The sequence below is a fragment of the Geotrypetes seraphini genome, chromosome 2 (genome assembly GCF_902459505.1).
Source record: "Geotrypetes seraphini chromosome 2, aGeoSer1.1, whole genome shotgun sequence".
Taxonomy (NCBI): domain Eukaryota; kingdom Metazoa; phylum Chordata; class Amphibia; order Gymnophiona; family Dermophiidae; genus Geotrypetes; species Geotrypetes seraphini.
The window spans coordinates 158,724,150-158,748,297 of NC_047085.1; the positions used below are offsets into that span (position 1 = coordinate 158,724,150).

General features: G+C 41.5%; 1 protein-coding gene across 6 annotated transcripts in view; it reads left to right on the forward strand.

The window, feature by feature from the left end:
* Positions 1-24,148, forward strand: part of CEP192 (centrosomal protein 192) — a 402,896-nt gene that overhangs the window by 113,923 nt on the left and 264,825 nt on the right. For all 6 annotated transcript variants that reach the window (XM_033934141.1, XM_033934142.1, XM_033934138.1 and 3 more), the window contains 3 exons: positions 4,419-4,559; positions 5,099-5,163; positions 10,936-11,136. In XM_033934141.1, the coding sequence (XP_033790032.1) occupies positions 4,419-4,559; positions 5,099-5,163; positions 10,936-11,136 (407 nt within the window). The remainder of the gene's footprint in view (positions 1-4,418; positions 4,560-5,098; positions 5,164-10,935; positions 11,137-24,148) is intronic.

Here is a 24,148-nt window from a genome sequence, read left to right on the forward strand (position 1 = left end):
CTCTCAGCACTTTATAGTGACTCCTTCGTTGATACAATCTCTCCACTAGTGGTTGCTCTCTTCCAATCTCTCCAGAGATTTACTGTTTCAAATGCCCCCTCATCAGAAGGTCCTCACGACAGATTCTTCGACCTATATTTGGAGGGTTCATCTCGATGGTCTACTTACTCAAGGCCATTGGTCCACTACAGATCGTTAGTGTCAATTAAATTGGTGGGAGCTCAGAGCGATTTTCAATGCTCTCAAAGATTTTCAGCATCTTCTCCATGATCAAGTAGTACTCATTCAGACAGACAATCAAGTCCCCATGTACTACGTCAGCAAGCAGGGAGAAACAGGATCTCTCCCTCTCTGCCAGGAAGCTCAAACGGTATGGAATTGGGCAATCCTTCACAACACCTTTCTAAAAGCAGTCTATATTCAAGGAGAAGACAAACTGTCTGGTGGACAAATTGAGTCATCTTCTGCAACCTCACGAATGGACACTCAATTCCTCGCCTCTCATCACATTTTTTTCTCAGTGGGGGATTCTTCAGATAGATTTATTTACATCTCCCCACAACAACAAACTGCCTCAATTCTGCTCCAAGATATACTCTCCTCATCGCCTTGAGGCAAATGCTTTTCTTCTGGAATTGTCAAATGCATTTCCTCCATTTCCTCTCATTCTCAAGATGAACATGCCATCATGAGTTCCTTGGTTGGCCAGACAACCCTGCTCTCCCTTCTGCTTCAACTCGGCAGCACAGAGCCACTACTCCTACCAGTGTGTCCCTCTCTGCTTACACAGAGTCAGGGGTCTCTACTTCATCCCAACCTGCAGTCTCTACACCTGACAGCTTGGTACTTCTCAACCTAACTGCCACTCTACAGTTTTCTCAATCTGTCAAGGACATTTTAGAGGCTTCCAGGAAGCCTACCACTAGACATTGTTACAACCAGAACGGACTAGATTTTCTGCTTGGTGCACCATTCATTGCAAGGAGCCTCAATTTACCTCCTTGCATTACCTGTTGCATTATCTCAATCAGGCCTCCAATCCACATCTATTCGAGTTCATCTCAGTGCAACTGATGCTTTCCATTAGCCTATAGAAGGGGAAACCCCTTTCTGCTCATCCTGTGATTTCCAGATTTATGAAACGACTTTTCAATGTCAAGCCAAACCGCCTCCAGTGGTTTGGGATCTCACTGCTGTTCTTGCTCAATTGATGAAGCCTCCCTTTGTACCAATGGCTTCAGCTCATCTCAAATATCTCACTTGCGCAGTGGTTTTTCTCATTGCTCTCACACCTGCTTGTAGAGTCAGTGAGTTACAAGCTTTACTAGCGGACCCACCTTTCACAGTATTTCACCATGACAAGGTGGTCCTCCGTACTCATCCTAAATTCTTATCTAAAGTGATTTCAGAATTTCATCTTAACCAATCAATTGTACTTCCAGTGTGTTTTCCAAAGTCTCTTTCTCAACCTGGAGGAACAGCTCTTCCTACTCTGAACTGTAAGCGGGCTTTGGCTTTCTACCTGCAACATACTAAGCCATACAAATCTAATCCTCAACTTTTTGTCTCTTTCGATCCAAACAAGTTGGGACATCCGGTTTCCAATCACACCATCTCTAACTGGATGGTTGCTTGCATCTCTTTCTGCTATGCTCGGGCTGCACTGCATCTACATGGTTGAGTCACAGTCCATAAAGTCAGAGCCATGGCGGCATCAGTAGCTTTTCTTAGATTTACTCCTATTGAGGAACTCTGCAAAGCTGCCACTTAGTCCTCGTTTCATGTTTTCACCTCTCATTATTGCCTGGATTCTTTTTCCAGACGGGATGGCCATTTTGGCCAGGCAGTTTTACAAAATTTATTCTCCTAAATTGCCAACACTCCCACCATCCCATTCTGGTTAGCTTGGAGGTCACCCACATGTGAGAATATGCTGTCTGCTTGTCCTGGGATAAAGCACAGTTACTGCAATCTCAGTCAAGGTTCTCTTTTATATCTCAATCTGCAATCTCTGCACCTAACAGTTTGGTACCTCTCGATCTGACTTCAGCAGATTTCACACTTTCTGCACCAGTACGGGCTATTATAGCTGTTTCCAGAAAACCACCTACTCAGCAGTTCTATCTGATTCAAGTGGGCACGCTTTACTTCCTGATGTAATCTCTACCACCTGGATCCTTCCTCATCTTCTATTTATTTGGTATTGGACTGCCATCTTCACTTATCCAACTCTGGACTTAAAACCACTTCTATCAGAGTTCATCTCAATGCTATTAGTGCATACCATTTTCCTTTCAACAACAAACTTATCCACTCACCCACTTGTTTATCGGTTTATGAAAGGACTCTTAAATTCAAAACCTCCGCTAATGCTGCCTCCAGTTATCTGGGATCTCAATGTAGTCCTCACCATTCTGATGAAGCCTCCATTTGAACCTATGGCAACCACTCATATTAATTTTGAATGTTGAAGTATTATATATTATATATATAAAAAACAACACAACCCCCCAAAAAGCAAAACAGGTGAATTTGTATTTCAAACATTTCAACAGTGGAGAAATAGCCTATTGGTTAGAACAGAGGGCTGAAAACCAGGGAAGCCTGTTTCAAATCCCACTGTGGGTCCTTGTGATGGTCTGAGTTTCCTTTTGCTATGCTTAGGCAGGGCTGCAGCTTGAGGGGTATGATACAGCACACAAGATCCAAGCTATGGCAGTATCAGTGGCTTTTTTGCATTCCACTCCCATTGAAGATATTTGCAAAGCAGCTACTTGGTCCTCAATTCACACATTTACATCTCATTACTGTCTAGAATCCTGTTCCAGACAAGATGATTGTTTCGGTCAAGCATTTGTACAGAATTTATTTTCTTTCTAAAGGCCAACTCTCCCTCCATTCCGTTTAGTAAGCTAGGGAGTCCCGCATATGAGAATATGCTGCCTGCTTGTCAAAGAATAGAGCACAGTTACTTAATGTAAAAGGTGTTGCGGACAGCAGGCAGATATTCATATATCCCTTCTACCTCCCATGGTTGGCTTCTTAGCTTGCTTAAGGAATGAGGAGCTGCGAACTGCGAGCTGACATCTGGCAGGAAGACACTTGCGCGGTGCAGGCACTCTTGAAGCTTCTTAGAAAGTTTAAAGTGACAGTATACTTTTAGCACTGTCTGTACTGGGCTCCGTACATGAATTCACCCACATGTGAGAATATCTGCCTGTTGTCCCTGGATAACACCTGTCACGGTAAGTAACACTGCTTTCTCATCTTCCTCAATATTTTAGTGGCGTAATATCCTATTGTCTAAATTAATGTTTTGCAACTGACATCCTTTTTCTATTTCAAATGATTTTTTGTTTGAATGTTGAAGTATTAAAAAAATAAATAAATAAATAAAAACCCCCAAAAAGCAAAACAGGTGAATTTGTATTTCAAACGTTTCAACAGTGGAGAAATAGCCTATTGGTTATAATAATAATAATAATAATAATTTTATTTCTTATATACCACTATACCCTAAGTTCAAAGCGGTTTACAATAAGAGTCGTGCTGAGAGAGCAAGCAGTGTTTACAATAGGAGACATATGTTTACAACAAGATACATATGTTTGGAGAAGGATATAAGATACAAGCTTTTGGAATCAGAAATCTAGGATACATAAGCTTTGGGATAAGATATCTAAGATGCTTAGGCTTGGAACCAGAAGTCTTGGATACATTATCTTTGGAATAAGATATCTCAGATACATAGGCTTGGAACAGGATACATCTGGATGTGAACAGGGTACATCTGGATGTGAACAAGATATTTACAATGCGAGTAAGATTTTTACAAGATATTTACAATGTGAATAAGATACAGGGTATTACCATGTGAAAGATACAGGAAGATTTTACAAGATACAGGATAATACGATTTGAAAGATAAGAGATCAACGCTGTTTACAGGAAGAAATTTACCATGTGAATAAGAGAGGATAACGTCAATATACTTTGAAAGGGGAAGGGCAGGGGCAGCGGATGGGCTTTCGGGGGGATTACAATTGGGAGGGGGGAAAGACTTAGGTAGCGTTGAAGAGACGTGTCTTCAGGGATTTTCTGAAGTCAGCGTATGTAGTGGCCTCGAGGAAGAGGGCTGAAAACCAGGGAAGCCTGTTTCAAATCCCACTGTGGGTCCTTGTGATGTTGTCCATTAGTGCGACTGACGTAGGTTAAAGATAAGTGCCTTTGCATTAAAATTCGAGCAGCTACAGATAAAACATCAAGGTTTCTTTAATGTAAGAATCTGAAATAAAAGTGAAGATACTGAGATTGTTAAAATCTGAAATACAAAAAAGGAGTTTAAGTAAATGAATTTGAAAACCTAATTCTGAAGATATTTGGTCACAAATATACTAGTGTGCAAAATGTTTTTGCAGGTATTAGTGAACCTCATAGTGTTGTCTATCAAAATGAAGATGGAAAGTGGGTGACAGACCTTGCATACTATACTTCCTTTAATAAGGAACCAGAATTGGATGTTGCTGGTGCTATAAATGATGACGAATTTGTTTCTGGGTGTAAGTAAATGATTTCCTTGCTTTTAAAGATTCAGACTTCCTGTGTGGTATGATTAATATGTCATGTCATCTCAAAAAAAGAAGCCCTCTCCTTTCCGTTAGCTGCATTTGTGTAGAATCCTAGAAACATAGAAGATGACGGCAGAAAGGGGCCATGGCCCATCAAGTCTGCCCACTCTAATGACCCACCCATTACCCCCCCTAGAGTTCCCACATGTATATCCCATTTCCTTTTAAAGTCTGGCACGCTGCTGGCCTCAATCACCTGAAGTGGAAGTCCTGTGTCACTAAAGAACAGTGCTCAAGTGCTGGTGATGGCCTCCTTTTAACTTTACCACAGACAGCTTTGAACTTTTCATTTTGAAGCAGGTGAAGGACTGGAAAGGCAAAGTTTGAAAAAATTAGCTACCATAGTTATGAGCAATTTAGAAAAACTTCAGGGAAACAAAATTTGGCATGGTACTCAACAAGATAGATGCTTATTCTAAGATAAAATATGCTTGTGTTTCAAATGCGTTTTGTTTCTATTTTTAAAATAGTAGATGCTGTAGAGATGATTAAGGAAGATGAGAAACAATTTGAGAGAGAACACAGGTTTATTCAGGTATGGATACAGTTAACTAAAACTTTATTTGCCATAAAAGTTGTTACAGATAACATTTGCTAATTTAGGGGCCTTTCTATTAAGCTGCATTAAGCAGTGTTATTAGCACTGTAGACAGTAGCACACACCTATGCTTCTGTTGACCGTGCTAAAATGAACATCAGTGTGGAAAAACAATATGGGCTAGATTCACTAACCTGACTTCTGTGGCTGATCCCAGCAGGCCCGACCAATTCACAACAGCAAAAAATTCAAATGAGGGCAATCGGAGGAACGCTATCCTCCGACTGCATGGATTGCCAGTGTGTGATCCTGATGCATGCGCAGACAATCTGCTTTCCCTGCAGTTGGTCTGCGCATGCGTTTTGTCTGTCTTCTGTCTTCTTTTTTTTTTTTTTTTTTTTTTTTTTGCTGGGTGTTTTTGTTTTCCCGGGCCCCAACTCTCCTGCTCTCCCATAGAAGGGCTATCCCCGGCGGTGGCAGCAGTCTCTTCCCTTTCGCTGACACTGATTGCTGAGACCTAACGAGTTCCCATTAAATTGTTTGGGAAAGATTGTGGCAGATCCTGCTTTCTCTTGTCAGCCTGTCATGTCCTGCTCTCTGCTCTGAGACCTGGATCTCTGCCGCCTTCCCTGCAGTGCAAGCCCGCGGGTTTAAAGCAGGGCTACACTGTGGCTTGCAGCCCCTCTTTAAACCTGCTGGCTCGCACTGCAGGGAAGGCGGCAGAGATTCAGAGCTCGGAGCAGAGAGCATGGCTGGAAGATCGGGGCAGAGAGCAGGATGACAATGGAGCAGGAGAGTCGGCAGAGATGTGTGTGACTGGTCCCCAGCAGTCACTTCTGTTGATCGGCCAGCCCAGTCAGTGTCCCAGATTTGTTTGGTGAATCGCGTCCCTGCCTACTTTTCATGCCGTTTCCCCTCATTTGCATGCACGGATAGGAAGCAGATCGCAGGAGAGGTTAGTGAATTGGGTCGTAGGGAAATCAGGTCGCAAAGGGGTCGCAAACTGATTGATACACGATTGGTTTGCTTAGTGAATCTAGCCCTATATTATTTGCTTAACATGGGTGTGGTCTGGGTTAGAGTGGGGGAGAGTGTGGCGCAGTGGTTAAAGCTATAGCCTCAGCACCCTGAGATTGTGGGTTCAAACCCATGCTGCTGCTCCTGATCCCGGGCAAGTCACTTAAGCCCCGCATTGCCCCAGGTACATTAGATAGATTGTGAGCCCGCCGGGACAGACCGGGGAGAATGCTTGAGTACCTGAATAAATTAATGTAAAACTGTTCTGAGCTCCCCTGAGAGAACAGTATAGAAAATTGAATAAATAAAGAGAGAAATAGACATGGTATCTGTTTCCTGCGGTTAACCCGTGGCAACTGCAGGAGCAGGCAAAAATTTTATGTCTACTGCTGGTGCAGGAACAAAGCTTTTTTAATGCTCTGCAGGAGTGATAAAAGGTTTTGATCCTGTGGGGAAACCCCCACAATCACAGCTCACCACCATCAGTACCCCCCTTGGGGCTCCAACCATCCCTTCGTTCCCCTCACAGCGTCAGCTCCCCTTCATAGGTCCGGTGGTTTCAGGCCCCCCTCCTAGCTCATGGGGCTGGTGACTTCAGTCCCAACCCCCCTCACTCATGGATCTGGTGGCTTCAGTCCCAACCCCCCTCGCTCATGGATCTGGTGGCTTCAGCCCTCCCCCTTCTCACTCATGGGTCTGGTGGTTTCAGTCCCCTCTCGCTCACTGGTCTGGTGGCTTCAGTCCCAACCCCCCACCCTCGCTCACGGGTCTGGCGGCCCAAGGCCCCTCCCTGCTGCTGGCATATACCTTGTAGAAGAGCAATCTGGTCCCTACACAGGCCTGCTTGCAGCCTTCCCTTTGCCTGGCACCTCCTTATGACACAGCTTTCTTTTTTCACAAAGACAGTAAGTTGCCTCATAAAGGGCATAGGCAGAAGGACTGGAGCTGGAGGAAAGGACACAGGTAGAAGAGCTGGGGCTGGAGGATCTGTTGGGAAGGGGCTGAAGGGAAGAGAAAGGAAAAAGATGCAATACTAATCTCATCATTGAATTCCTATAACTGTAAACAACAACTTACAGTACCCCTCTAACTTTATACACACATTACTTTTAAAGTAGTAGCTCTAAAACTCTCCTAAACCCACATCCACAATGAAACCCTCGCACATAGAATTCCTACCTCTTCTATGCCGCATCAACCTAATAGAGGTTCAGACCACTTTTACCACTGACAGAACCATCTCCTCATGGCATTCCGGCCAACAAAGGTCTCAGACCTCAAAATCCACCTACCACATCCAAGGAATGCTATGAATCTCACCAGGACCCCATCATCCTCAGAATCAAACGCAATACCAGCAATAGACAGCAAAAATAACCCCCCTTTAGAAATCACATTAATCTAATACCAATTTTCAACAGAAAACATTAAAAAATCTCCCCCCAAATCCCTCACCTAGGTTCCCTGCATGTATGTCAGTGCAAGATCAGTGGTAAACAAACTATTCCTTCTAAATGAGCTAATCTCAACAAATGATCTCGAGCTGACCTTCCTCCTTTGGCTTAAGACCCAAACAGTCCAGAACTACCCCACCTCTGCCAAGGTACAACATCCTCCAAATCCCTAGGAAACATAGGAGAGGAGGGGACATAGCCATAATCTACAAAAATATATTACTGAGATGGATTCCACCAACCATCCAGATATGGAATACATAGCATGTAAGCTAGAGGACAAGCCCAACTCTACGCTAATAGGAATCCTACTGGTATAAAGACCCCCAAACTCCCAATCGAGCACAACTACCAAATTGCTAGAAATAATATCCAGCATTGCCTGCGAATACACCAGACTGCTTATTCTTGGAGATATTAACATACTTCTTATCTACCACCAACAAAGATGCCAGTAACTTCAAAAAAACTATTGAAAGGCAGCGAAATCACTGTCATATCATTGGGCCCTACACATGAAAAGGGTCACACCCTCAACCTATCGCATTCACAACCGCTTGCCTCACCTCCGATATCAAATGGTCATCTATCCCCTGGTCAGACCACTGCCTCCTCAACTTCAACCTGAACCTTACAACAGGAATCCTGAACAACAAAACCCCCAGAAGAGATAAGTTGGTGCAACGAAAAATGAATCCTACCTTTTTCTGGAACAGAGTAACCGAATCCTTGATTGACCCATCAGACTGCATAAACACTATGCTAGCAAGCTGGAACAACTCCATTACCAGCACACTAGACGCCCTTGCCCCTCTACATTTCCACAAAATAAAACAAACTAAAACCTCCCCCTGATTTACTGAGACACTGAAAACACAAAACAACTGTGCTGACGATTAGAAAGAATATGGCAAAGAACAAATTGCCAGCCCACAAAAAGCAACAGAAGACGGCAATAAATCAGTACAAATGCAACATCTCAGAGGCTAATAAAAACTACTATGCCAATGAAATAAGAAACAAAACTCTAGACAACAAAAAAACTATTTCATCTTGTAAGGCGTTTAATGACACCCCTGAAACAGGACACCACAGACTACTACAACCAATCAACTGCCCAGGACCTTGCTGACTGCTTCCTCAATAAGATTATAATGACTGAAACAGAAGTTGCCAAAATGACCTCCGCCCAAAAGGTAACACTCCACACACAGGAGAATCCTATGGAACCCAGCAATGCTGACCAAATATGGAACTCCTTTACCCTTATATCGACCCTTGAGACAAAACCTACTAAATAAACTTTCCACTTGTTGCAGCCCCCTGAGCAATTGCCCTTCCTACCTTCTCTCTTCTGCACCTGAAGTAATCATCACTCCAAAGAGTTTTAGGGTAGGTTGTATGGCGTATTTGGTAGTGTTTATTTCTTATTTCTGTTATAGTTGGAGTTTTGTTCTTTTCGAGTAGTAAGACTTTTGTTTTGTCTGTGTTCAGCTTTAGTTTGTGGTCTCTTTTTTTTTTTTAATCCATTTTTCAACAGATTCTAAAGTTTTTTTGCAGTTTTCCTTTTGTGATGGTTGTTAGTTGATTGAATGGAAGGAATATGGTGATGTCGGTCTGCGTAGCTGATGATATTCTTAGATTGTCCGGACTGGTGCTGAGGGAGGCAACGCAGAGGATGAACAGCATTAGGGATAGTGATGATCCTTGGGGTACTCCACAGGGTTTGGACCAAGGTTTTGATTTTTCTGTGTTTGTTTTGACTCTGTAGTTTCTCTATTGGAGGAAATCTTGGAACCATGTGTGTACTTTGCCTGTTGCTTCCAGTGTTTGTAGAAGTATATTGTGGTCAACCAGGTCAAATGCTGCGGAGAGGTCTAGTTATATGATCAGTATCCTCTTGCCTTTGCTGAAGTGATGTCGGGCCTTATCCAGGAGAGACCCTAGTAGTGTCTCAGTGCTGTAGTTGGACCTCAACCCTGATTGTGAATGATGATGTAGGCTGTGGTGATCTAGGTAATTTGTGAGGTATTGTGCCACTAGGCCTTCCATTAGTTTGATGTAGATTGGTATTGAGGCTATTGGTCTGTAGATGGAGGGAAGTTAAGTTTAAGTTTATTAGGATTTTATATACCGCCTATCAAGGTTATCTAAGCGGTTTTTACAATCAGGTACTCAAGCATTTTTCCCTCTCTGTCCCGGTGGGCTCACAATCTATCTAACGTACCTGGGGCTATGGAGGATTAAGTGACTTGCCCAGGGTCACAAGGAGCAGCGCGGGGTTTGAACCCACAACCCCAGGGTGCTGAGGCTGTAGATCCAACCACTGCGCCACACACTCCTCATAAGGTCGGTTACCGCGTGCCTTTCATAATTGGGGGGGGGGTGATGGATCTTGCTTAGTTCCTGCTGGAATTAGCCATCTGTGAGCATAGATTGTACCCATTGCATAAGGAGGATATGGAATTTTGGGGTGGAGGTTTGTAACAGGTAAGGAGGCAGTTTTTAAAGTTACTTGCTGTATAGCTGCTTTTTTTTTTTTTTTTTGTAGAGTTGATTCAGGTTGAGCCATTATACTGTTGGGAAGTCGGTCAATGTTCTGTTTGCTGTGATGGACTTTCCTTCTGTGGGGAGTAGTGTTACCTCATCCAGGAGGATGGGGGTGCTGTTGAAGGTTGCCCTGGCAGTTGTGATCTTGTTCTTGAAGAATTCTGCAAATTGGGAGGCTGAGGGGGCGTTCCTCAGACGCCAAAACACAGTGCTGTGTCGGGTCCACAGCTTCTGCTTGTGTCCTTTTATGAAATAAACAAGTTGGTTTTACATCAGTGTTCTTCAGTGGAGTGCTCATTGAACGTTCCCACTTCCTTTTGTACTGTTTTATACCTGTGGGTTCTCTGTCCTGTTGGACTTTTTGGTGTTTATCTGTAACCAGCACCATTAATTTTTTTAGAAATAAGAAATCTATAAGAATCATGTGGGATAGTGTGGAAGCTATATGATCCACTGGGGATTTTCCATATCCAACATAGAAGTCAAGGTAACTGCTACTGAAGTGTTAAGTTACACTGGACTTCCTTTAGGTCTTCTATCCAATACTAAGTCTAGAGGTTGATTGAAGGCACTTGTTAATATTGTGGACCTTATCCATGCTCCACTAACACTTCCCCAACAACCTCCTCAAAACTAGGTGTATGTTAATGTTTGTAGCACTGAATTAAATATTTTGTGTTAAATAGGCATATTTAAATATTGAAAAAAATATTACATTACAGTACTTAAGCTTGTTTTTTTCCTATAGGAGGAGAAGATGGATTTACAAAACACATCACTGGCACAAGGAGATGCATCATGGAAGATACCAGCAAATAGCCTTTTAAGAACTTCTCAGTTAAATTCTGATGATGAAGATGCTAGTTACTTAAGACTTTCCTTAGGGGAGTTTTTTGGTCAAAGATCTGAAGCCCTTGGCTGTCTTGGAGGAGATTTAGATGTTAAAAGGGTATGTATAGAATTTTTGTTTTCATTTAATGGTTTTTAAAGTTAGTTATTACTCTGACCTTTCATAACTTCTTGTACAATCCACTCTATTCCTGGATAAGTGGGTTATGCATCCCATGTCACGAGATTGCTTGTAGGATGCCTCAGTTTCATAATTTTTCTGATCCTCCCCTCTTACCTCAGGACTGCTCTCTGGTTCCCAGTTGCTTTCCTACAAGCGAGACAGTAGGAGCCAATCTTTTCTGTTTGTTTATATTTTATTTTCCTTTTATACATTTTTTGCATGGCTTCTTGCTACAGAGTTTCCCAGTGGGGACAGCTCTGATTGCAGGAGATCGCAGACTTTACAGATAAAGTTTGCTAATGGGGGGGGGGGGGGGGTGGCGGCTGCTTGGCAGTGCTCCTACCCGGACAGTCTGCATTTTCAAATCTGGGCTCAAGGGCTATTCTCTTGGGAGCTGGCTTTACCCTAGGTTTGTCCGCTAGTGAGTTTGAGTGCAGGCTGTGTGACTCCATGGAGTTGTGACTGCGTTCTTCTACCAGATCATGTGCATGGCGTGTCTCTGATGTGGCAGAGGTCTCTGGCTGAAGCATCAGGCTGGAATGGCAGTCAGAAAGCCAGCAGTCCAGGTTCCAAAGCTTGTTGAGGCAGAGGATCTCCCTGTAAGCTGTTTCAGCTTCCTTTTCTGCAGCTCCCAGCACACAAAATTGCACAGTGAGTAAGAGGCTGACAGCTTGTGACAGCGATTTTGGGGGGGGGGGTCTCTAAAAGTGTTTTTTGGACTGTTTAGTGTTTAGCCCTAGGTACCCCATCCCTAAAATCCTAAAAAAAGCCACATTTTGAGGGTTTTTGTTCCTTACCCGAGCTATTTTCTTTTGAAAATTGCTCCTACGGTGGCCATCTTGGATTTTCCTGATTTGAATTTAAACTTCATTTTTGCAATAAAACATATCAGGTGGACTCATTAGGGCAGGATACTTCGGATTCATGCCTCGTTTGCAGTGGATTGCTGACTGGCGAGCAGCCATGTTTCATGTGCCATGCAGCGCATGAGGGAGTTGATATTTCATTGGCCTTGGCTCCCTTGACCCCTTTGGTGTTGGTGGGGAGGGTCCTACCACCCTGGCCAGTTGAAAAAGTCAAATCAGATCCCGGGAAAGGCGTACTTGCAACCCTGACGAAACAGAACCGCAATTCGGTGTCGAAGGTGCCCAAATTCTCTAAAAGCACTAAAAGGAGCTTCCAGGAGGTGGCTGCTACTCTGGATGAGGGTTTCCACCAAAAATTTATTAATATGCTCTTCCAGGCTTATCTAGCCAAGAAAAAGTTGCCAAATGTGTCTCCTGTGGCATCCTTGTTGGCAAAAAGGTTCCTCTCTTCCCAAAACAAGTCCAGAATCCCTGGGTTGGCAAGGGACAATGCACTGATGACATGGATGATTCAGATGATTCAACCATTCCTTTGATAATGCAGGCAGGCGTTTCCATGATTTGTATCTCGGGGATGCTCCGGATCTTAGAGGATCCCACAATGCGGATGCTCTTTAAGCACTCCATTTTGATTGGATTGATTTCCGAATCCCTCCAGAGTTGAAATTGGAGGTTGGATATTCAGCAGTGACGGAATGCTCTCTCATGAGTAGCACAAAGTCATAGTTTTCATCCTTTCCTAATCATCTGGACATCACAAAAATGCTTACAGATTACTGGGAGGCACTGGAAGGTCCTCTGAGAGTGGCTAGGGTCATGTCCAAACTCTTCTTTATGGATAATCAAAAGCATGGGCAGACTAGATGGGCCATTTGGCCTTTAGCTGCCATCATGTTTCTGTCATCTTAAGTTTTAAATAGCAAACAAATGCAATAATCTTGTAAATATTATAATTGCAACTACAAACCACGTGCTTTTTAATTGGCAATTAGCAGAAGCGTTTAACCAATGTTTTCCATCCCCAAAGGTAGATTCCTAGGTGGCACAGATCACCAAGCGTACTTTTCTCCCTAGTGAGGGAGGGTATTATGTGCTGAAGGATGCACAGGACTGTAGGATTGAGTTTGTCCTTAAACGGCTCTTTGATTCGGTGGCCTCCGGTCAGAAAACAGCCGCGGCCACATTTTTTTGTGGCCAGAGCCTGCCTCTCAAAGCTTCACCATGATCCTGACACTATTGTGCTCCATGATCTTTCCTTTTTGATTTCTGGCATAGATTGTGGCAGATGCCTTGTATGATCTCTTCAGAGTGGTGAGCAAGCTCTCAGCATATTCTTATCTCCGTGCGCAGGATTTTTGTGGGTCAAGCAGTAGTTTGGTGATTGGTCCTCCAAGGTGACTTTCGGTATGCGACCTTACGACTGGTATGCAGGACCATACACCCAAGTCTTTTCCGAGTAGCAGGCCTTCCACATGCATCCCAGGATACACTGGAAAAGGAAAGATCCACCATTTTTGAGTAGCGGGCCTGCTAGTAGGAGGGACTGAGCATCCCTTCTGTTTTCTGCTTCATAGAGAGGTATGGGGAGTGATTCAGTGGGCCCAGGAGGGACATTCAGTGGTAGGAGGGAGTGGGTAGCCCTCCAATTGATTTTTTTTGTAAATTAAAGGGGGGAGGGGTTAATTTCAGCAGGGGAGTTTGCGGCGGCAGGAGGGAGTGGGCATCACACCTGCTGATTTTTATTAAAGTATGGGAAGAGGGGGGTCCTGGGCGGGAGGGGGGATATCGGGTTGTGATTTTTCTGGTCGTAGCCATCATGGATTTTAAACAATTTTTTTTTTTTTTAAAGCCTCTTTCTGCCTCAATTAAAAATAAAAAAAAAAATCTGCAGGGATGGACTCAGTGTGTGCTAACGTCATCTTGTGTGAAATTTGCTCCAGATCTGTGGAGGAGCATCCAAGTACTGTGTACTGGAGCTTGAGCTTAGCCCAATCTATGTCCTCCAGAGTTAGGGAACTGCTGTGGGTATGGTAAATGGGTAAAAAGTTCCATCCAGAGTGAATTTTGTGAAGATGTGAAGCATAGACGCATGGCATCTGTGGAACCCATGAAAGCCCAGTTGGAGGTTCTGCAGGGTTCATTTATCTCTCCTGCACAAGGCTTTTCCCCAGAATTTGTAAATCTCATGTGGAGAGCATTTTTAATGAGACCAAGACAAGCACTGCAGTCTACAAGTGCATCACCATTAGTCCAGGGAGCATCTTTGCTTCCTGTGATTGTTTCTCAGAGAAGCAAGCCGGGCCCCAGCTCCAGTGACAAATTCAGATCCAGATTGGCAGGATTGGAGATCAGACTCCATGCCACTTTTATCTAAGAAACATAGAAACATGGTGGTAGATAAAGGCCAAATGGCCCATCCAGTCTGCCCATCCGCAGTAACAATTATCTCTTCCTCTCTCTGAGATCCCACATGCCTATACCAGGCTTTCTTGAATTCAGTCTGTCTCTCCACCATCTCTTCCGGGAGACTGTTCCATGCATCAACCATTCTTTCTGTAAAAAAATATTTCCTTAGATTACTCCTGAGCCTATCACCTCTTAATGTCATCCTATGCCCTTTCATTCCAGAACTTCCTTTCAAATAAAACATACTGGACTCATTGCATTTATATCATGTAGGTATTTAGACATCTCTATCATATCTCCTGTCTTTCCTCCAAAGTATACAGATTGAGATCTTTGTCTGTCCCCATACGCCTTATGACGAAGATCATGCATCATTTTAGTAGCCTTCCTCTGGACTGACTTCATTCTTTTTATATATTTTTGAAGGTGCAGCCTCTAAAATTGGTGAGACCTCATTTAGAATATTGTATACAAAGTCTTATAAAGGGGCATAAATACCTCCTTTTTCCTACTGGCCATACCTTTCCCTATGTACTGTTTGGCCACCATTAAAATCATCACATACAATCACGCCCAAGTCCTGCTGTTCTGTCGTGCACTTAAGTTCTTCACCCCTTAATCCCAAGATGCACTGGGAAGGGGCAGGCCTGCCATTCCGTCCATCCGTTCATCTAAAAAAGGTTGGGGGGTGGTGGTCTAGGTGGTCTTGGGAAGATCAGGTGGGGGTGGGCTACCTTTGGGCATCTCTCCTGCTGGTTATCCTTACATGGGAGGGGGTTGCAGCAGATTCCGGCAGGAGGGACTGGGCATCCCTCCTGTTGCAATCGTTGCTGGGGGGACGGTGCCACGATTCCTAACTGGCGCTTATGACAAATGATGGTTAGAGAATCGTGGTTTTAGGTGAAGGACTGGTTCCTCCCATGCATAAAAGGTTTTGTTTTGGGCATTTGAGACTTGGGGTAAATTTTTGTTAAGGAATAGGGCTTAAAGCCAGATGTAGTGGCGGTCTGGGCGATTAAACACCTGTACAGGTAGGCCATGCTTGGAAAAAACCCACATTTTGGATGTTTTTTCGAGAATGGACATTCCCTGCTGCCTACTTTGGGTGCCTAGTGCCTTAAGTCAAAAAAGTACTTAAACATTTTTTTTCAATTATGTCCTCTATCTGTCCTAGTAGTTTCTCCTAAAGGCTACTTGCAAGCAACATCAAGCGAGAAATTGAGAAGTTTTTAAACTAGGAAGAAGGGGAAAGCCGATAGACGACCAAGAGTCAATGGTTTGGGAAACAGTATACCCAGAGAGGATACCATACAGGTTTGGGAAACTGTATACCCAGAGAGGATACCATGCAGGAAGATTGTGGGAAATCACCGGATCATAGGTGAGATAGAAATCCAGACAGATCAAAAGGGACACAAGAGGGAAGGAAATGCAAGAAAGGAACGGAATCACTAGATCATAGATGAGATAGAAATCCAGGGATCAAAAGGGACACAAGAGGGAAGGAAATGCAAGAAAGTAACAGGCTGCAAACTCAAGTGTATGTACATGAACGCAAGGAACCTAAGGAATAAGATGGGGGAATTGGAAAATATAGCACAAAAAGTTAACCTTGACATCGACATTATGGAAACATGGTGGAATGAGGAAAACGTCTGGCACACTGTGCTACCGGGATACAAGCTATACCGCAGAGACAGAACAGAGTAGGACAACAAGGTGGGGAATCAAAGAGGGAATCGAGTTTACTGGAGAGAACATGCCGGAAATGAAAAATAAGATTGTTTCCATTCCTGGAATTTTGGCCCATAGAGACTAAGATTGGCATCTATTACTGACCCCCAGGGAGTCCAAAGAAACTGATGGAGAAATGACCGAGATTAAACGCAACTGCAAGGGAGGCAAAGCAGTTATCATGAGCAATTTCAATTATCCAGGGATAGACTGGAACCTAGGCACCTCCGGCTGCAGTAGGGAGACCAAGTTCCTGGATGCTGTAGGCGATTGCTTCCTGGAACAACTTGTCAAGGAAAATACAAGAGGAAATGCAATTCTGGATTTAATTCTAAATGGACTACGAGGACCGGCGCAAAGTATAGAAGTAGAAGGGATGCTGTTCAGTAGCGATCACAATATGATCCACGTAATCCTGGACACGGGAGCAAAATATCGATTCAGAACGACGGCCATGGCATTGAACTTCTGAAAAGGGAATTCCGAAGGGATGAGACTCATGATAGTAGAAGAAGATTAAGATGATAAGCACTGTAAAAACGCTAGAGCAAGCATAGTCCCTCTTTAAGGACACAGTTACCGAGGTGCAAAATCTATATATACTGCATATCAACAAGGGTTCCAAAGAGGAAAAAACAAGGAACCGGTGTGACTCACTGTAGCGGTGAAGGAAGTGATCAGAGACAAGAAGACTGTTTAAGGAATGGAAAAGGTCAAAAACGGACAAAACCTGGAAAAAAAATACAAACATCAAAGCAGGTGCCATAAGGTGGTGAGAGGGGCCAAAAGAGACTACGAGGAAAAAATAGCCAAGGAGACAAAAAACTTCTAGCCGTTCTTTCGATTAATCTAATCTTCTATTTCTGCATCGCTCATACCTAGGTAGGCTAAAGGCGATTTAAAGAGGGGGAGGAGGGGTGGGGTAGGGAGAGGGGTGGAGGGGGGAGGAGAGGGTACAGGTGATTTAAGTGTCAAATAGATGAGTTTTCAGTTTCTTTTGGAATATGGTGTAGTTAGGTTCTGTCCTGGTCATTTCAGTAAGGTCATTCCAAGTTTTTACGCCTAGAAAGGTGAGCATGGAATGGAAAACACATTTGTATTGCAGATTTTTTGTGGAAAGGAGATTTAGAAGTATTCTGTTGAGAGTTCTGCGGGATGTAGACCATGCCTTGGAGAAGAATTGGATGAGAGGAGCCGTGGAGTTTCAAGGGGGAAACGAAGGAAGTGGTGGGGCAGTTGGATGACCATGGAATAAAGGGAGTACTAAAGGAGGACAAAGCCATCGCTGACAAACTGAACACATTTTTTTGCGTCTGTTGTATTATCCGCAAAGATAGATAGGGAGGGTCATTAGAGTGGGCAGACTTGATGGGCTGTGGCCCTTATCTGCCGTCTACTTCTATGGTTCTACACAACATACCTGAAGCTGACAGACTATATGCAGGAAACGAAGACAGGAAACTGAAAGGGTTGACGGTCAGTCTAGAAGAGGTATGCAGGCAGATTGATAGGCTTAAAAAACAATAAATCCCTGGGACTGGACGGCATCCATCCGAGAGTAATCAAGGAACTGAAAGGGGTTATAGCTGAACTGCTCCAACTAATAGCCAATCTGTTTATCAAATTAAGAAGGATTCTGGAAGACTGGAAAGTGGCGAATGTTACGCTGATTTTCAAGAAAGGTTCGAGGGGAGATCTGAGACACTACATACCGGTGAGTCTGACCTCGGTACCGGGAAAGATGGTAGAGGCGCTGATAAAGGACGGATACTGGTCCTCATCAGATTGTCAGCATGGCTTCAGCAAAGGAAGATCTTGCTTGACGAACTTACTGTACTTTTTTGAGGGAGTAAACAGGCAGATAGACAAGCGTGACCTGGTCAACATTGTATATCTGGATTTTCAGAACGCGTTCGACAAGGTCCCGCATGAACGAATACATTGAAAAATTACAAGCCATGGAATTGAGGGTGAAATACTCACGTGGGTTAAAAACTGGTTGCCTACCTTACTTCTAGGCGGTTTAACAATCTAAAATCATTTTTAAAAAGGTTGAAACAAAAGACTAACAGGATTGACTGGAACAAAATGGTTGAAGGTAGGAAATCCATCTTAAAATAGTGAAGTGTTTCTAGAAAGGGAAAATACTTCCTCCCGTACCTCTAATTGTGTAGACTCTACTGAAACTTAGTTAAGATCAGCAACCATGATTCTCATAATCCCTCGTTAGACATGTCAGCCATGGTTACCTCTCCTCCTACAGTTGGGGAACCCATCACACCTCAGCTGTTCCCAACATTATTCACACAAAATGAGGGCTCTTTTCTCTATAACAGTCTGCATTCATTAGCACTCAAAGTATACTTGTAGTATACTCACATTACACTCACAGTATATAGTTTTATTCTACCTGCACCAGTGTTGGCCATTATTGAAGCTTCCAAAAAACCTTCCACACAACATTGCTACCATTTCAAATGGACTCACTTCACTGATGTAATTAGTTAGATCCAATAACTCGTTCTCTACTATCAGTTCTGAATTTCCTTTATCTTTCCAACTCTGGCCTCAAGACTACTTCAATACGTGTTCATCTCGGTGCTCTCTCACTCACCATTAGACAAGAAACTATTATCTGTACGTCCCTAGGTTTCGAGATTCATGAAAGATGTCTGCCTTTCCAAGCTTCCTGTCATTTCCTGGGACCACTGTATAGTTCTCTCCATATTGATGAAGTCTTCCTTTGAACCTCTCAACTTGTTCATTCAAACATCTGATTTTAAAAGTAGGTTTCCTCATAGCTCTTAGGTCTGCATGCCGGGTCAGTGAACTTCAAACTCTTGTATCTGGTCAATCCTACATAAGATTCCACACTCCAAGGGGTGGTTCTTCACATTCATATCCAAAGTTCCTCCTGAAGGTTGTCTCTGAATTTCATCTCAACCAGTCCATAGTTCTCTGTCTTCTTCCTGAGAGCACATGCACGTCCTGGTGAGGTAGCTCTTCATATCTTAAAATGTAAACATGCACTGGCTTATTGCTTGGATTGAACCAAGCCAAGCCATATAGAGCTACCACTGAACTCTGTATCATTTGACTAACAGACTTGGGACTTCTGGTTGCCAAGAGAACCATCTCTACATGGCTGGTGGACTGTATCTCCATTGCATATGATAAAGCTGGGCTGATGCTTGAAGGCCGTATCACTGCTCATAAAGTTTAAGCTATGGCAACTTCAGTAACCCATCTTCATTTCACAATTATCACGGACATCTGTAAGACAGCAACCTAATCTTCAGTCCGTAACTTCACTTCCCATTTCTGTTTAGGGAATCATTCCAGATGAGACAGCTGGTTTGGGTAAGTAGTTATGCAAAATCTATTCTCTTCTTACAGGCCAACTCCCCTCCAACTCTTTGTTTCGCCAGACTAATGATAGTTTTCTGTAATCTTATTAGAGGCATGATCCTGGCAGTGTGTGCGAGTCTTATATGTAAGAATATCATGCCTGTTTGTCCTTGAAGAAAGCAGAGTCACTCACCTATGGCAGGTGTTTTCTGAAGAAAGTAGGCATACGTTCTCACAACTTTCTTACCTCCTCTAGTTGACTTCTTTGCTATCTTACTGAACTGTAGATCCTGCAAACAGATGTCAGGTGGGTAAGCACTACCACACGCGTGGCATGGGTGGTCTTTTTTTTTTTTTTTAATAAATCTTTATTCATTTTTACATCTTACAACAAGTGTATCAATAATTGTCAATTGAGATTAAATACATCACTTGAATTTCTATCATATTTAACATTAATACATAAAATTTAACCCCTTCCTTCCCACCCCTATCATAACATATGCAATCCGATATATCCTATAAAATATTCTTTTCTACTAATCCAAATATTTAATAAAATTCAATTCCCCCTTCACTTGTATTGTACATATACTGGAAAATGGTATCTCTTCATTACAATAATTTGTCAATGGCCCCCATCTCTTTAAATTTTTTATAGTTTCCTTTTTGTACGGCTACTGTTCTCTCCATCTTATAGATGTGACACAACGAGTTCCACCAAAATTGTAATTAAGTCTGCTCCAATTTTTCCAATTATTTGTGATATGTTGTATGGCGACTCCTGTCATAATCAATAAAAGCTTATTATTATTTGATGAAATTTGTTCCTTTGTTCTCATTGACATCCCAAATAGGATCGTATCATACGATAAAGCCACGGGATTCTCCAATAAACAATTTATTTGGGTCCAAATTGATTTCCAAAAGGTCAAAATAAAGGGACAATAGTATAACAAGTGGTCTAGTGTCCCAATTTCAAGACTACAATGCCAGCATCTATTAGACTTGGAGCTATTTAACTTCTGTAATTTAACTGGGGTCCAAAATGCTCTATGTAAAAGGAAAAACCAAGTTTGTCTCATAGATGCGGACACTGTACATCTCATCCTCCAAGACCAAATGCTCCAAATATCCCTAAGTCCATTTTTAGGTTTTTTATTTACAAATCCGTTTATCAATTTATACCACTGTGCGGCCTAGTGTCCCAAAAAGTCTACCTGGAAGCATAAATATTCTAAACTATATTGATTAAGATTTTTCCGTTCAGGGAACCTTGCCTGAATGGCCTGCTTTAGCTGTAACCATCTAAAGCTTTGTGATTTATTAAGACCATATTTATGCTGCAGCTGTGAAAAATCAAGCAGTTTACCATTTGAAATAACATCACTTAAAATCCGTATACCTGCTATCATCCAATGTTTCCAGATGACCTTAAATCCGCCAATTTGAATCTTGGAGTTTAACCATATAGTTTGATTTGTTGATTTATAGATTGGAATAGATGTTAAATTACTGACATAGCGCAGAGTTTTCCATGTATCCATTAATATTCTGTTTTCTTTATACAATCTAGGCATTTTAATACTAAGAACATGACATAAATGTAAAGGGAACATGAGTCGCCATTCCAACCACAACCAGTCTGGGGTATTATCAATGAGCTCTGGGAGGACCCAATACATACCCTGGCGCAAAATATAGGCTTGATGATACCTATAAAAATTTGGAAAATTTACCCCACCCTCTGCAATTGGTTTTTGTAAAGATACTAAAACGATTCTAGGAGTTTTACCTAGCCAAACAAATTTTGTAAGAATACTGTTTAACTTTTTATAAAAGGACCCCTTAAAAAAAACTGGTAGCATTCCCATTTTATAACAAATCACAGGCAATATCATTTTAATAGTTTGGACTCTCCCCCACCAAGACAGATGTAATGGATTCCATTGCTCACACATTTCTGTTACCTTCTGTAATAAAGATTTTTCATTCTCTTTCATTGTGTCTTCCAGCGTATTTTTAATCCAAATTCCTAAATATTTTAATCCACCTTTCTTCCATACAAAAGAAAATGAATCAAACAAGCCTTTTGTACAATACACATTTAGTGGAAGAACTTTAGATTTATTCCAATTTATCTTATAACCTGAGAATTTTCTAAATTTCTCAATCAATTCAAGTAAGCATGGAATGGTTGTTTTGGGATTTCTCAAATGAAGCAGTATATCATCTGCATATGCAGAGACTTTGTATTCCCGATCTGAAAAAGGAATACCCTGTATCTCCTGTACTTGCTGAGTAGCTAATAACAAGGGTTCCAAAACAATATCAAAAAGCAAAGGCTTGTCTAACCCCCCTCTGCAAATTAAAGCGTTCAGAAAAATTATTATTAATATACAATTTTGCAACAGGGGAGCTATACAATGTTTGTATCATTTGTATAAATCCTGAACCTATTCCAAACCATTCCATAGCTTGATACATGAAGGTCCATTCCATTCGATCAAAGACTTTTTCTGCATCTAAGGACACAGAAAAAGCTGGATCTTTCATAGCTTTTGTTAAATTCAACATATGAAAAGCCAATCTTGTGTTATTAGATGAGTGTCTCTTAGCAACAAATCCAGTTTGGTGCATATCAATAATAAAAAGGAGAGCCTTAGCTAAGCGTAAAGCCAATGTCTTAGCCAAAAGTTTTCCATCTACATTGATTAATGAGATAGGCCTGTAATTTGAAACCAACGTGGGATCTTTATTTGGCTTTGGCAAAACTATAGTCAATGATTCTGCCATAGTACTTGTAATAGAACCCTTAGTTAGTTGAGTCTGATATAAATTTAATAAATGAGGTAATAGAGTAATTTGAAATGATTTATAAAACTCTACCGTGAAACCATCACCACCTGGAGCGGATCCAACTCTAAGAGACTTCAATGCTGATTCTAATTCTTTTAATGATATAGGCTCCTCTAAACTTCTTTTATGCTCAGGAACTTTCAGTCCATTGATTAATTTCAAAAATTCTAATCCATCCTTTCCCCTATTATCATAAGGCTCAGAAGAGTATAAGTCTTTATAAAAATTTAAAAATTGATTTAAAATATCTCCAATTTAAGTATATGTAAAACCTTTCTCATCCTTTATTGCAATAATTTTTGTTCTTCTTTTCTTTGCTTTAAGATAATTTGCTAATAATCTACCCGCCTTATTTGAGTTTCCATAATATAGAGTCTGCTGGGAAAACAAATCTTTCCTTACTAATTTTGAAGATATTTCATTAAACCTTTTGCTTTTAATAGAGCCTGCAGAGTACTTTGTTCCCATTTATCAATCAATTTAAACTCTAGATTCTTAATTTCTTTTTCTAAATTAGAAAATTGTTTAAGTTGTTTCCTAATATATGCCAAATATGATATAATATTACCTCTCATAGTCGCCTTAAAGGCATCCCATAAAATTTCCATGGAGGTTTCTTCCAATGTATTAATTTGAAAGAATTAATTCATTTTTAATTGAAACTCTTCAAGGAATTTTGAATCTGCAATCAATGTATTATCAAATCTCCATATAGATCTACTATTTTCTTGTTCAGTAAACTTAAATTCAATCCACACACCACCATGATCAGACAAAATGATTGGATCTATGGAGGCTTGTGTCACCTGTTGTACTAATTGATTTGAAACAAAAATATAGTCTATTCTTGGAAAGGATTTATGGGCTTTTGAGCAAAAAGAAAATTCCCGATCATCAAAATGAAGTATCCGCCATATATCTTTCAAATCACAAGATTGAACTAAATTATCTAACCTAATGTTTTAATAACTTTGCTTGGATTTTTATCTATTAATGGATCCATGACAGCATTGAAATCTCCAGCCACCACTAAGCTAGAAACAGCCAGTGGGAGAATCAGTTGTTGTAATGTTCTAAAAAATTTGGCTTGATTCGAATTAGGGGCATACACATTAAACAGTGCCAGGGCAATATTTCCCATGCTGATTTTCACTTATAACCATCTACCCAAAATATCAAAATCAATAATTTGAAAATTAGCTGTGCATTTCTTATTTATTAATATAGCAACCCCTGCTTTTTTCCCAGATGCCGGGGTGAAAAAACATTTTCACCCAACCCCCTTCCAATTTTTTTGACTCTACCGCTGATAGATGTGTCTCTTGTATATAATATGTCAGCATTCTGTTGTTTCAAAAAGGCGAGCATTTTTTTCTTTTTATTTGATGGTTGAGGCCATTAACATTTAATGAAAAAATTTTAAGCTCCATTATATATTATTTCTAAATACATATACCAATGAAAATAATCAGATTTAATTAATTTAGAATGAACAGACACTATTTCCAATATTCTAAAACTTTGCACATATAATTTCTCCCTCTAATCCTACCTTCTCCACCCTTTTCCCAACCCTCCCTCCCTCCCTCCCCAATTCCTCATTAAAAGTGAAAACTTGGTGACACACATATTAGACCAGGCAATGAGAAATCCCCGTCAGACTACCTTTAAATCATTTCTTAAAAATAAGCCACATAAAAACATTTATAATAATTTACAATAATTCATTACTTAAC